The sequence below is a fragment of the Bombus affinis genome, chromosome 1 (assembly GCF_024516045.1).
Source record: "Bombus affinis isolate iyBomAffi1 chromosome 1, iyBomAffi1.2, whole genome shotgun sequence".
Classification (NCBI taxonomy): domain Eukaryota; kingdom Metazoa; phylum Arthropoda; class Insecta; order Hymenoptera; family Apidae; genus Bombus; species Bombus affinis.
This window is the reverse complement of record NC_066344.1, coordinates 13,647,482-13,662,231: the sequence shown is the minus strand read 5'-3', so window position 1 is coordinate 13,662,231 and position 14,750 is coordinate 13,647,482. Positions and strand designations below refer to the sequence as shown.

The window sequence follows — 14,750 nt, the reverse complement described above, 5'->3', positions numbered from 1 at the left end:
ATTATTATTATTATTATTATTATTATTATTATTATTATTATTATTATTATTATTATTATTATTATTATTATTATTATTATTATTATTATTATTATTATTATTATTATTATTATTATTATTATTATTATTATTATTATTATTATTATTATTATTATTATTATTATTATTATTATTATTATTATTATTATTATTATTATTATTATTATTATTATTATTATTATTATTATTATTATTATTATTATTATTATTATTATTATTATTATTATTATTATTATTATTATTATTATTATTATTATTATTATTATTATTATTATTATTATTATTATTATTATTATTATTATTATTATTATTATTATTATTATTATTATTATTATTATTATTATTATTATTATTATTATTATTATTATTATTATTATTATTATTATTATTATTATTATTATTATTATTATTATTATTATTATTATTATTATTATTATTATTATTATTATTATTATTATTATTATTATTATTATTATTATTATTATTATTATTATTATTATTATTATTATTATTATTATTATTATTATTATTATTATTATTATTATTATTATTATTATTATTATTATTATTATTATTATTATTATTATTATTATTATTATTATTATTATTATTATTATTATTATTATTATTATTATTATTATTATTATTATTATTATTATTATTATTATTATTATTATTATTATTATTATTATTATTATTATTATTATTATTATTATTATTATTATTATTATTATTATTATTTTTTATTATCTTTCCTGTTCCATCTTCCTATTACATAAATATATTTCCTACGTTACTATATTAAGATTCTCTAAAGGATACTTTTTATCTCATTTAACACTAGAACTACCACACCAGTCAAATTTACTGTTTTACAATTTTATTATAAAAATCTTACTTCATGTTATATTTTTTCCGCAATGATGTAATGACTTTCGCAACGATAGCTAAAAAAATAATATAATGAATTTTATTTTCTTTTTTATGTATTCAAACTGAAAATAATTTTGTATCAAGGCTGCTTATACCAATAGCAGTCAAAATTACTGGTATTTGTCAAAGTGTAAAGGGTGTTTATCGAACCCCAATTAACCAGTTTCCTCGTTTTGTACAACTCGCCACACGTTTTTTAATTTTTTACTGCGTATCATTCAATATGATGATATCAGTTATCAGGAAAATTCCGGATTGATCGCTAGATGCTAACACTAAAAATACCACACCAGCCAAAATGATTGGTTCTACAATTTTATAAATGTGTCAATCCTCGTTTAAGGATCATGGTCCCAGATGGATTAACAATACCAAAAATGTACTACATAACATGGAACTCATTTTGTAAGTAATAAATCAATAAATATACAAATATTCTATTATTACGTACTTTTTAAAGACCAGTCAAAATGACTGGTTTTGATAGAAATATCTTCATGCTAATTATCGGTTGTTCTAGCGTTAATAGAAAGACATTGCATGTCGTTTCTTTTTCACATCCCTGTTAACAGATGTGAAATTTATTATAAACATGATACTAGACAATCGTACTATATTATGCGCGTATCGTGTGTCGTCCGTGTTAAATATGACGTAATATGTTATAAAATAAAAATGTGCTTCGACGTGTTCGCATCATACGTCGTTGCATGGAAATATGAATATTTTCAAATATTCTCATTCTACTCAATTTTATTTTCTTCTATTCGTTTCAGTACATTCCAGTAACGCATTATTTATTCTGCACGAAAACACATAGTCGATAAATTATTCTCTTTAGACGATGAAAACTTCTCCGAATCTTTAATTCGTCTATTATTTGAAAATGCACTGGAAAATTTAAGATACGCGTTGTTTTCATGTACTTACGTACATTGAGAGGAGGAAAATATAAATGTAAATGTATCTATACACTTTTCATTCGTCGTTACACCGTATATAGTCGTCCTTGATGGATTAGAGCCTGAGACTTGAAATCTTGGAAACTCTGTATCTTGTTTCTGAATTCTTTCAAAACAATCACGAGATAACTGTAACGCGTTTTAATCACCGATCTATCATCGAGACTCGACTCGCAACCCCGAGCATCGAGATCACTTTCCGCGCAATTAAATGCAATCTTCGCTTTCGGGTGAACAAACGGGAAATTACGAAGCAAACGGGGGATCGACGCCGGGAAATCCTTGTTTCTAAAAGCTTCGTCCCTTCTGCTCTCGTGTTTCGCCCCTTCATCTCGCGTTTCTCGTGATGACGCTTAATTGACGCTCGTCGAAGAATCTTTTCTTCGATCACACGAACCAAGTAGAAGAAAAGAAAGCTCGAAAAAGAGGAGAATCACGAGAATTGATATGGTTTGGCGGACTGACCACGCAAGATTTCTTGAAAATTCTTCGACTTTGGGAAAGATTAAATTTAGTAGAACAGAAGCGGTTTTGTTTAAAGAATTGTCTTGCAAAGGAATACGATGATAATAATTCTACGAAGTTAAAATATGAAAGCTGTCGCAATGACATCAAATAATTTCACGCTCTATGGAAAGTTTATGTTCGAATTGTAATTGGTAAATATAGTAATGATAAATTCTTAAAACTAAATGCAAATGTGATTACGAAGGTATAAAATAATCGTACGATCTTAAACTGAAACTTAAAACATACAAACTTACATACAAACTTGAAATTCAATTGATAAAAATTTAAACGAAGAAAGATTAATAGAATTAATAACAATTGTTATCTGCATTGATGAAATACACGGAAATTCATACGGCTGAGATAGAATGAAGTAAAATGAGGTAGAATTGCGATAGGAAATTTTTATGAAATTCGCAAAACTGTCTCGGCTGTATTTCTCTTTTTCTTGAATTAGAGAATTCAGAGGAAGATGAGAAAGAAGGAATTTGAAGAAGAATTCAAAGAAACGAGGTCGGAGAAAGAGCCGGCAGCTCCCGTAGGGTTAATTTAACTAGAAATCACAGCGATTTATCCTAGAAACCCAGTTTTGCGGATGAAAGAGACACACAGGAGCTCGTGACACGTTTGTCTGTCAGCTGGAAAATCTTACGCGCCATCGAAAATTCTCTAAAGACAAAACGTGTCCCTCTCTTCCCGGGACAAGAAACGCTGCGAATGGATCGTGGTGTGCGTACATTTTGTTCTGTTACTACAAAATTACCACAGAAGAACAATTTGAATAGAATACGTTAAATAATGGAACATTTTACAATTTTTACGACTAGTGCAATTCCAATATACCTAGCCTCTGTGAAATTCCGAATAAATTTCCTCCAATAATAAATCTTATCGAACAATACAAGATTTTTTACGAATTCCCAATATTTATCATAGTACAATTCTAATAAACTTTTCAAAGTTCTAAATAAGTTCTCCTCGATGATAAATCTTACTGAATGATAAAAAAAATCTCACAATCTTTACGATTAGCAGAGTTGCAATAAATTTTCAAAAATTCTAGATAAAATTCCCACAATTAGTACACGTAAAAAATGTTTCTCATGTTAGTTGAAACGGAAATATTGAAATATCCTGGCACAGTTGTTGGAATCAACCTTTACGCTAGCAAAAAGAACGAAAGGACAAGAGCAAAATAGGCAAACGAGAGAGAAAGAGAGAGAGAGAGAGAGAGAGAGAGAGAGAGAGAGAGAGAGGAAGTGGAACACGAAAGCGTTGCAGGGCAAAATTAGAAAATAGAGATTTTCACCTGGGGGAAACAAAATGATAGCTGAGAATTGAAAGAAAAAGGACGGAGGGATGGAGGATTGATACGATCTGGATACGAGTGCAAATCGAACGTCGAAGGTGTGACGCGTACACCTGGATTTTTCGAATTTCGAAGCGACCGCGAAACTCGATTCCGTTTCCGTCCGACACGACTCCACATTGCATTTACTTCCAGCTTTACAGAACCGTTTCCCCTACACGCCGAAACTCTGATTTAAATCTACTAACACTCTCGCAATCGAAACGATAGCCATTCCGTTGTGAATTTTTGGAAAGATTCGGCTATGACGAATTCGTAAAAAAGAAATTACGACCTATACATTCGATCGATTTTCAACCATTGAAAAGGCAGTTTTAATTCAGGAAACAGCGTAACTTATAGACTTTTCGTGTCTTCTTTTCGTTAACACTTTATCGACCGCTAACGGTTCAACAGCATACGCATGTCCGACCGGCAGCTCAGGCGCAGATTCTCTCTGGCGCTGGCTCTGTTTCGATTTAGATTCTCCAGTACCATTCTTTTCGTTCATCGCGAACGATAAGTTTTTCGAATTGGTATAAAACTGTGGGAGCTTACAAAACAACGCAACTGACGCAACTGAGCAAAGTACCTTAGTACTAAATAACAAATTACTGCTCAAATAATGAGAAAGGTTATCGGCGAGAAAAAGCCGATTAATAGGCTATCAGCCGGTAAGCGTCGGCGACAAAAAGTCGATTAATCGGTTATCGGTCGGTAAAGTGTTACAAGACATTCTATTACAAATGGCAGAGTGATTTTATCGTGAATCTTCAAATATTTTAGCGGCGATGAAGCCACGAAGGATACTTCAAAGATTCAATGGATTTGGAACTGTGGAAAAGACACGGCACGTTAAAAAAAGCTATGAATATGTACGCGTATTTTATATAGCTAATTTTTCTCCAGCATACTTCGATATAGAAATATATAGGTCGAACAGAAAATCGAGTTTTTCCTATAGAATTTTCCAGTACGTTTATGAATCCGTGATTCGATCGGAGAATCGACGGTCAGTCACGAATTCGGTTGTTTAGCGAACTGGACTTTATACACGTTCGCTTGTTTTATATTCCAAGCGGCGAATCTCATCTCGCTGTAAGCACAGGTGTACAGTAACATGTTTATGCGTGAACGTTACGAACATCGAGGCATTTTCGTTGAACTTTCCACCTTTCTCGTTTCCGTCGACCTTTGCTGCAACATCGATTTTTGCTTCTGCCGCAACTCTCGAAGCAGTGGAAATCTCTGCTCGAGTAGAATTATGTCGGTTTTGTTCCACAATTTCCACGGATATCGAATCGACAAATTGTTAAGCACTTGAAAATAGAATGGATTTTTGATGTCGGTGCTTCGGAAGGTTAATCATAAATCGCGAAAGATTGAAAAATATTTCAGCAATATCTCATAATTTCATGATGCAATTCGTAGATATTTGCATCTTGAACGAAGACAAATATCGGTCTCGTGTCAAGATAAGGAAATAATATTGCGCAGCAAGTGATAAATAAATTGCCCGGAAAATATAAATTTTGCTCGAAAGTTATTTGCTAGATTGTCATCCCTAAATATCTTCATCCGCGAAGAATATTTTTATCACTGGGTCATTTTTCATCCCGAAAAAATGTAATCTTATCGCAAATAAGCTACGTAAAGATGAAGTGCTTTTTACAACACTGAATATACAAATTCCTCGTCCGTCCAGCATTTTATCTATTTCTGTACAAAGCTTCAAACAAGATATAACTATAATTATAACTAGAGAAATTGCTACATATTTCGATAATAATCTCGTAGGTAATATCGAATTATTATTAATATATCTGAGGAATATTTCAATAATCTCTACAAGTATCCTAATAGTTGCGAACAAAATCGTACATATACCGCACAGAGTATCGAATCGATAGTTGAAATGGTTTTCATTCTACGAAACTCCAGAGCTATCGAATGCAATGCAACTCTCTTAACCGGACGTGGTGTAATCGTTTGCTGACTCAAACCCTATCGTGGCGACCTATACACGATTCCGAGCAGGAGCTCGTCCAAATCGAGGTAGAGAAGGATCGTCTTATTTTTGGACACCTGCGCGACACTCGTTCCATTGACCTTAAAAAGGTATCGCGATAGAACGCGACGTGGGTGGAAAAACCAAGCTGAACGCGGCCCACGCCGCGGATTTCGTTGTCGCCATCGACTGAAACAAGTCTCCGTATATAGGAACAAAAGCTGTCACGCGATCCAGATCTTAATTCACGATAGTCAGCTATGTGCCACGATCTCGCCTTGCGCAGCTACTTGTTTAACGAAGAAACACACGTTGTCGATATTAATGCAATTTTTTTATGCAAATTATAGTTGCTGAAAAAATAGGGACACGTTTCTTCTCGTTGGTAATTGTTCGTGTTAATTGTTCGTATGTCTTGGAAAGTATAAGGTATAGAGATAAATTTTACCGTCACTGAGATTTTCATTTGGAATTTTCTAAAGCTGAGTTATAAATTTTTTTTTCCGAAAGATTTTTTCTTTTTAAAGGATACGATATTCTATGAGAAAGTGTAATCATCGTACTATTTGCAATTTTCACGGTCGTTGATAATCATAAAAGTACGCACAATCGAAGAGAGTCGACCCATTGGAATGTTTTTTGCTCCTTTTTTTTTTTTTTTTTTTTTTTTTTTTTTTTTTTTTTGTTAAAATATGATAATATAGGAATTCCGTCGTAAACGGAGTTTAATTGTAGGTGATGTTGATGGTTTACTGTTTTAATTTATTGTTGATTGGAATGTCTTTCGTACCGTCATTTCAAAGGATACAAAAATCTAATTAAAAAATATATTGATACATTCTTCTTGCTCCTGCTCTATGAATTAGAATGTCAAATATCGTAGAATCTTTCTAACAAATATAATCACAGTTTAGAGTATCATTCCAAATTACAGTTACGACTTATCAATCTTTAAAATATATTATTGCATTATCGCATACTCCACAGGGAAATTCAAAGAAAACACGAAATTTTAATGAAAAAAAATATATCAGCAAATGCACCTGCAAATTCCTGCTTTTCCCCTATTTCTGATTTAGATTTCTAAAATTCCTGCACGCGAACACGTTTAAAGGGAGAAGAGAGAAAGTGCGATTAATCGTAGCATCCGACGACGAGTTACCTCGTCGGAAATCGATTTCCTTCAACGTTAAACGGATCAGCCTTTACCACCGGAAATCGTCATTTCCACGAATATTTCCGCGCGCGTAATCGTAGCAGACGTCGTGTCGCTAACTCGATTCGTTCCTCTTGAGGAAAAAACACGAGAATGGGAAAACAACGAAAAAAGGAAGAGAGAGAGAAAGAGAGAAAGTAGGGAAAAAGTAAATGCAACGAATAGGAAAAGAAGGCGGTGGTAAGAGAGAAATAACGCGACACGAAAACCACGGCGCGATGGAATCGCGACGTATCCAACGAAACGGGGATTTAAAGTCCCGCGAGCGATTTGCGAGCTTGTCCACCGCGATTCTGTCCGTGTAAAACCGGGCACACGCTTGGTTCACGCACAAAGCAAGAGAAGAAAAATAACCAAGCTGCCAGCTCGAAGCCGCTTTACCTCCTTCAACGTGTAAATTGTATTCCAACAGAAAGCTCGACTGAAAGCTGGAAAATACCAGCGTTTAGGGATGATTGGAGGATGAGTTTCGTCAGAGTCGATCGATCTTTTCCTTTTTACGATATCTGATCTTCTATTATATAAATGGTGATTTTCAATGATTTTACAGTATTGCAGAAATACGTAGATACGATCAGACGAGGTTTATTATTGTTGCTATTAATTAAAAACTATATTATCAATTATTATAATTACAAGACGAAGATGATAAAAATAAAACGCTGTTATCTATTGCTCACCGTTTCGCGATGTTACATTGCTTTGTTCGTATACGTTTGTAATAACGTAAATCCTAAGGTAGGTAAAGATCGATTTTGGAAAGTCGGGTTTATTTCGGGAATAATTAAATTAAATACAATAACAGTTAATGACAAATCTACTACAAATTTTAGCTGAAAAATCGAGAATCAATTTTCTATGTCCCGTGATCTATTCTATTCGGCAAATGACTGCAGGTAAAATAAAGGTAAAAAATGTCGGTTGCTGGGTAGTTTGAATTCTACAGAATTTACACGCATATGACACTTTCGACCAGTAAAAACAAGTAATCAGACCCGTACTTCTTCCAAAGTATTTCTTTCCATCTCTGTGCGGTTGAATTCAACCAATGGAAAATTGTACCATTTAGGGAAATTCGAAAGGTTGAGTCTCGTCGAAGCTATTCTTTTCGATGATGTTCGTTATTTTCTGGTTATTATTCTTTAACTGTCGACTAATTCTTTTCATCGATTGTCCAAATTTTCATTTGTTTCTTCTATTCGTGAATTTCTTGCGATTCGAGGGAAACCGCGAAGGAATCGGCTTTAAGCGTATGATCCATTCTATTCCATTATTTCTATTGAAATATGTGTAATATTGTGTGCTACACCAGATTAACCGCGTAGTAGTGATACACGCATATGAGTATGAGTGTATGTGGAAGTACGTGCGCACGCAGCGTTTCGTGAAACGGAAGAATGCAACTGTTCCGCACGCATGCTGATGAAAAGATGGTGCAATGGGTATCTACGAATATCTTGTAAATCACGTACTAAATAAAGATGAAACTATTTTAATATCATTTCTACATGTAATGTAAGTATTCCTATACATTTATTTCGACGACTAAGATCCACAATTGTCAACAAATTTCATAAATATTCCTATTCCATTCCAGTTGATTTCATAAATAAGTAATTAACTGTGCTAATGTAGAACGTAAGAAAACTATATGTAACGCTGAATCACATAACGTTTTGTGGTAGCTGTGCATACGAAAGACACTTTCATTTTCTGAAACAACACGTCAGAAGGTGAATCGAAATAACGTGTCATTATACGACACAGCATAATTTCCATCTTTCCCACGAACAACGATTTTTCCCGCGGTCGAAATCGTCTGGAAAAATATCCTCGCATTCGTAATCGAGGATAGGAAATAATTCAAAGAAAATGAAGCACCGTGGCTATGATACTGTGCAACACTCGTTTACCATTGCCCTCTTAATGTTTCGTACAAATTAGCCGCTGTTACTCCAGTTTCCTCCGGGAAACATCAAATATTGACCAATTAGCCGTGTACCACCATTACATCTTAAATTACCGTTGCACTCGCGGTGCAACGCAGAGAAAATATGGCGCGCTACGAAACACACGTCTCGCCTAATTAGGAACAGTTGCCGGTTCTTATCGATCAGTCAGGGCTACGATAATTCGCCAGCGTAACGAATTTCGTGGCTCGAGACAAAACCCTTTGCAACGTTCTTTTCGTTAAAGTCTGTAGTATCGTTTTCGCGCGTTGCCAAGAGCCTCGATGCCATAGCTCGTTAACATTTCGAGTAAACCGTTAAACTAGGCCAATATATATGAATAAATAAATATAAATATGTAGATAAAATTTCAGTTATGCTGCAGTTACCGGCCGCCGCCGTGAAACGGTATTAATCTAGTTCAAGCTGTAAACCGTTGATTTATCTTATCTTTTTTTTTTTTTTTTAGATCAAAGATGATTAGCATCAGATGAGTTAAGGTTAGGGCGGGCTATATAAAAATGCGTCAGTTGTGCTAGCGTTACCGACCGAGGGCAATCGGATATTAATCTAAACCAATCAGTAACCCATTGATTTACCTTTATTTATATTAAAAACAATTAACATCAATTAGTTAAATTCGGATTGAACTATGTAAAAATGCGATCTTTTTTATATCGGAATGAAATGTAATGGAAATTAAATGTAATTAACGCTTTTTGTGAATATCGCGGAAACTAAAGCCGACAGACGGTAACATGTAAGTAATGTAGCCGTATGCATATAGGGAAAAATTGGATGGATTACCTTGACATGTTTCGAGGCCATCGAAGTAATATTAAATATTAAGTTTTATTCGTTTTGTAAGAAAATAATAGATGCGCAACATTTTTTGTATTATATTATTTTAGCATTTATAATTTTTATAATTTAATTAGTAATTAATATATTAATATAGTAATTAATATATTAATTTAATTAGTAATTATAGTCCTTTCATAGAAATAATTTATTAATTTTTATAGATAGAAACCAATCTGACTCACGTTGATTTGAACTTAAACCATGTAAGATTTTAAAAGTCGAACAGACTTAATCATTAAACTTCTTCTTTAAAATTTATTTTAATTCAATATCGAGGTCGCAATCATCTTTATTAATTTCACCTTTACATTTTGTTCCGATAGAACTTACAGGACAACCAAATAGACAACACAGGAATAACGATCAAAGTTTATTGTTAAGATATCATCATAAATTTTAATGGAATTTTCATATTTTAATGTCTCGATTAACTTTAAAATTCCAATTTAAATAAAAACGTTTCTCACAGTAGGATACTGGAAAAAGGAAAAGTTACCTAATAAAAATTGAAAAGAGGTATATTTATTTACTGGACGCGGAACGAAACGTAACTGGTCCACGGTCGTTTGGTAGTAGAACACGAACCGAAAGGGAAATAATAAAAGCAGGGGATTAATGGACAACGAGTCGGCCTGTTCAGGATTCTTATTATCTCGGCTCGTACGTCGTACATGACGTTATTAACAGCCGGCGCGATTCTAGTAGCACGGGCAACCTTCCAACAAGCTGACTCTTTAAAACGGACGCTTAAACTGTGTTACGCGGCACCGACAAACCTCTCGAACAAGCCACCCGTTTACTTAACACTAGAACTACCACACCAATCAAATTGACTGATTTTACAATTTTATTTTAAAAATCCTACTTCATGTTATATTTTTTCTCCGCAATGGTGTAATGACTTTCGCAACGACAACTAAAAAAATAATATAATGAATTTTATTTTCTTTTTTATGTATTCAAACTAAAAATAATTTTATATCAAGACTACTTATACCAGTAGCAGTCAAAATTACTGGTATTTGTCAAAGTGTAAAAGGGTCCTGCAATGTGTTTATCGAACCCCAATTAACCAGTTTCCTCGTTTTGTACAACTCGCCACACGTTTTTTTAAATTTTTACTGCGTATCATTCAATATGATGATATTAGTTATCAGGAAAATTCCGGATTGATCGCTAGATGCTAACACTAAAAATACCACACCAGCCAAAATGATTGATTCTACAATTTTATAAATGTGTCAATCCTCGTTTAAGAATCATGGTCCCAGATGGATTAATAATATCAAAAATGTACTACATAACATGGAATTCCTTTTGTAAGTAATAAATCAATAAATATACAAATATTCTATTATTACATACTTTTTAAAGACCAGTCAAAATGACTGGTTTTGATAGAAATATCTTTGTGTTGACTATCGGTAGTTCTAGTGTTAATTACATACGTATAAGTGATACTTGTTAATTCTATTTACATGTGCGTATATCTATATGTACAAGTACTTACCTCGTCACTCTTTGCGTGGCGCCACCCAACACAGATCCTTCCTCCTTCAGGCCAGGATAGATCTGAAAGAGAATCGTTCGTGTTAAAGAAATTTCGAAGCAAATGGACATTCATAAGAATCTTTGTAAATATAATTTGACAAACTGATATTATATACGGAGGCGAGTCGAAAACGTAAGATAGAGTTCGTCGATTTGAGAAATAGTTCTCGAAAAAATAACGAGTCGAACACGTTTAATTAAGAATTGCTTTGCAACACAGGTGTTCTATGTATGAGATTGTCCGGAAAGTGTCTTTCTTTTACAGACACGTCTTTCACAACGATGCATCTTTATACAAACATGAAACATAATCTGTCGAACATTGCGATTTTTATTTTGATAGAACAAATGGATCATACGTAATTCGATAAAATAATATAAAACGGAAAATGTGCATCCATTATTTCCTTATAAAACGAAAGAAACTTTTCGGATGACCTAATACATACTTGGCAAATGTTGAAATTTCATTTTCTTCCATGGGAAACGGAGCGTCCTATAAACGAATTGTATTCTACATTTTCCACTTGTTTTCAAGAGCAGAACGAACCAAGTCTTATCCTTTAAATTCAACTCTATCGAAAACGAGGCAACATTTTTTGCGAAGAAATGCCACTCTACATCGTCGACTTGTCTTTTCACGTAGAATCGCCATGATTACTAAGGTACCCTGTATAGGGATCTTCATAAAGTCAAGCCAACTTCCTGCGTACATCTCGTTGGAAGATGGTCGTTCCAAGTTTTCTTTCGTTCGACTTGAGCGTGGCAGTAACACCGGCAGCTCGTGTAATTTTCTTCCGTGTCGTTGCGTTTAAAATATTTCTCGCTTGGATCAGCTTCTCCGAGCTTTTCCCATTTGCCGCACGAGATTACACGAGCATCGGTTGTAACCAATCCGGCGCTATGCTCGATCGGCCCTTTAAAGGATCGGCAAGCGGCGCGCGTAGACAAGTCATTAACAACATGGAGAACCGATCGTGCCTGCTCCAAAAGCCCACGGGAATCCGGAGCCAATTTACTACAAACATGCGACGTCGAAGAAGGATCGGACGATCCATCTTCAGGAGTCGATTAAGCTAATTCGGCTTGCTTGACTCGCCGCCCCTCCTTAATGCGTCCCACGCAATGCGGTTTCGCATTGTTATGGTGCGATAACGAGGAGACAGGGAGGAATTTTGTTTTCTATAAAACTGGTCTTTGTTCTATAAATCATCATTTTGCAGATGAGAAAGGAATCAAATAGGAAGTTGAATAGGAAGATAATTAAACGAAAAATTGTAGGAAAATTTGTAGCGGCACTCGACAGTAAAACTTTCCTAAATGAGAAGAAGCCAACCCGAATGAAGACAAAAATCTCGGCCTATACAGCAGCAGCACACTATCACGACAACCCTATCCACCTCAAATTTAAATTATAAATTTACTTTTGAAATAATGTTTAAATTATAGAAAAATTATATAAGAACCTCAATTGTATGTACGTTACATTAATTTTTCGTACGATGCATGTACGAATTTCTCCAAAGTACATTTTTATTTATCTTCTGATTCTAACGTTACTTTATTATTAAACCGAAGAATTTTAATACAATATCCTGCTCTTCATCGTAGGTTTCAAATTGCACCGATACGATCGTGATAGTTGACGTCTCGTATAATGAAATTCCAAACTGTCCTATGGGATGCACATGATGCATACACGTAAAAGTTTCCTGAACCTCTCTAAAAAAATACAAGCGAATCCTACAACTAAAGAGGAAATGGCGAAACACGCGTATCTCAGGTAAACCTACGAACGTTACGGAATATGACTTGTCTCCTATCATTGGGAATAGCACACCGAGCAGGAACATCACAGTTGAAAAATCAGGCTCAACGTCAAAGAGAGGGAAACTACGGACGAAGTTTGCCAAAATCACGGACTAAAAACACAGAAATAAAAAAAGAGCCGGACGAGGGAAATTCGCTAGATTTTTCACGTTACAAACGTACGAGCAAGATGAGAATCGCTGAAGTGGTGGAATTTCGCGACAGTTACAACGAGACTATTTTAAAATTTAAATGATCCGTGTCCGTGTCCGTCAATGCCACCTGTAAGTCCAATTTAATTTGGTGCAGCCCTCTGTCCTGGAACAAGCGTCGCTCGGAGATTTAATTTTTCCACGTTTGTCAGAGACACGGAATTATATTCATACCGTGGCGTAGCCTGGTCGGGCTGAATATTTCAAAGTCTCGCGCTATCGGCAATAACCGTATCTTTTACGCAACGTCGACGCTGAACTATCGAGCTGCTTTCCCGTTTTTATGGGCCACGATCGACTTTACGATCGGATTCCCGACCGATATCGAAATGGCCGAATTGTTGTTATTAACACCAAGTTTCCAGATGAGATTTATAATACGACTAATTTTCCATGAAATTTATAATTAAATATTTCTAAAGAAAGTCGATAATTCGATAATATGTTTCAATATCTGACAGCTTTACAACGACAAGGAAGCGATTACGACGTTCGAATTGTATTTTATTGGACGAGAAAGAAAGACATAGGTATCGCGCGAGACAGTTTCATCAACTCCACTTTGTATGAAATTTCCGATCTACTCGTACAAACTTTTTTAAGTTACAAATTTTTCTTGCAAACAGAAATAATTCTCCCGTGAAATGCATCGTCAAATTCGGCCAAATTGTATCCTTTAAATTAATTTTTAATTAATCGAATAATCGATATGGACGTTTATGTATTGCTACGTTATTTATTTAAAATGTAGACACTAAAATGTAAGATGTTAACAAGCGAGAATTTCCTGAAGATTTGTAGAATTCAGCAAATAAAAGAGAGTGCTTATACAACAGGAAACATCAAGGAAACGTATGAATTTGCCAAATTGGAAAATTACAGTTCCAATAACGAAGATCGAAAATAATTCACTGGGAAGAGAAAAAAAAGGGACAATTGGAAGTGCACGAGAACTAAATTCAAAGAACAACAGAACCACAGAATTCGAAGTACACACGAAGCACTTTCTATTCCAGAGCTGTTCAACAACTGTAACACGTATTTCAAAAAGCTACAGTCTACCGAGCATGTCTCCTCGATTGCCTCTCTTGCCCGTTTGAAACCGGAAGACTCTACATGCAGCCGCGTGCACAGGAAGACAGTGGCAGAATGGAGTTGCGTTTGATCCCTCTCGACGATCCTGTCGTAAGCAATTGTGCAATCACTACGACTCACGCAACTGAGTTACACGAGTTGCATAATTCCCCTTTGTATCTGCGTGACCATGAAAACACAATTACACGAAAACCGGTGTCTGTCTCGATCTTAACAGTACACCACGTCGTATCAGAGATCGACCTTTAGAGATA

The 14,750-nt window shown here is 34.5% G+C and overlaps 1 protein-coding gene across 1 annotated transcript in view; it reads right to left on the bottom strand.

Annotated features, from left to right (window-relative positions):
* The window catches only part of LOC126916912 (uncharacterized), a 52,624-nt gene that overhangs the window by 14,042 nt on the left and 23,832 nt on the right, over positions 1-14,750 (bottom strand). Inside the window, exon 4 of the mRNA XM_050723207.1 lies at positions 11,340-11,401. Coding sequence (XP_050579164.1) covers positions 11,340-11,401 — 62 coding nt within the window. The remainder of the gene's footprint in view (positions 1-11,339; positions 11,402-14,750) is intronic.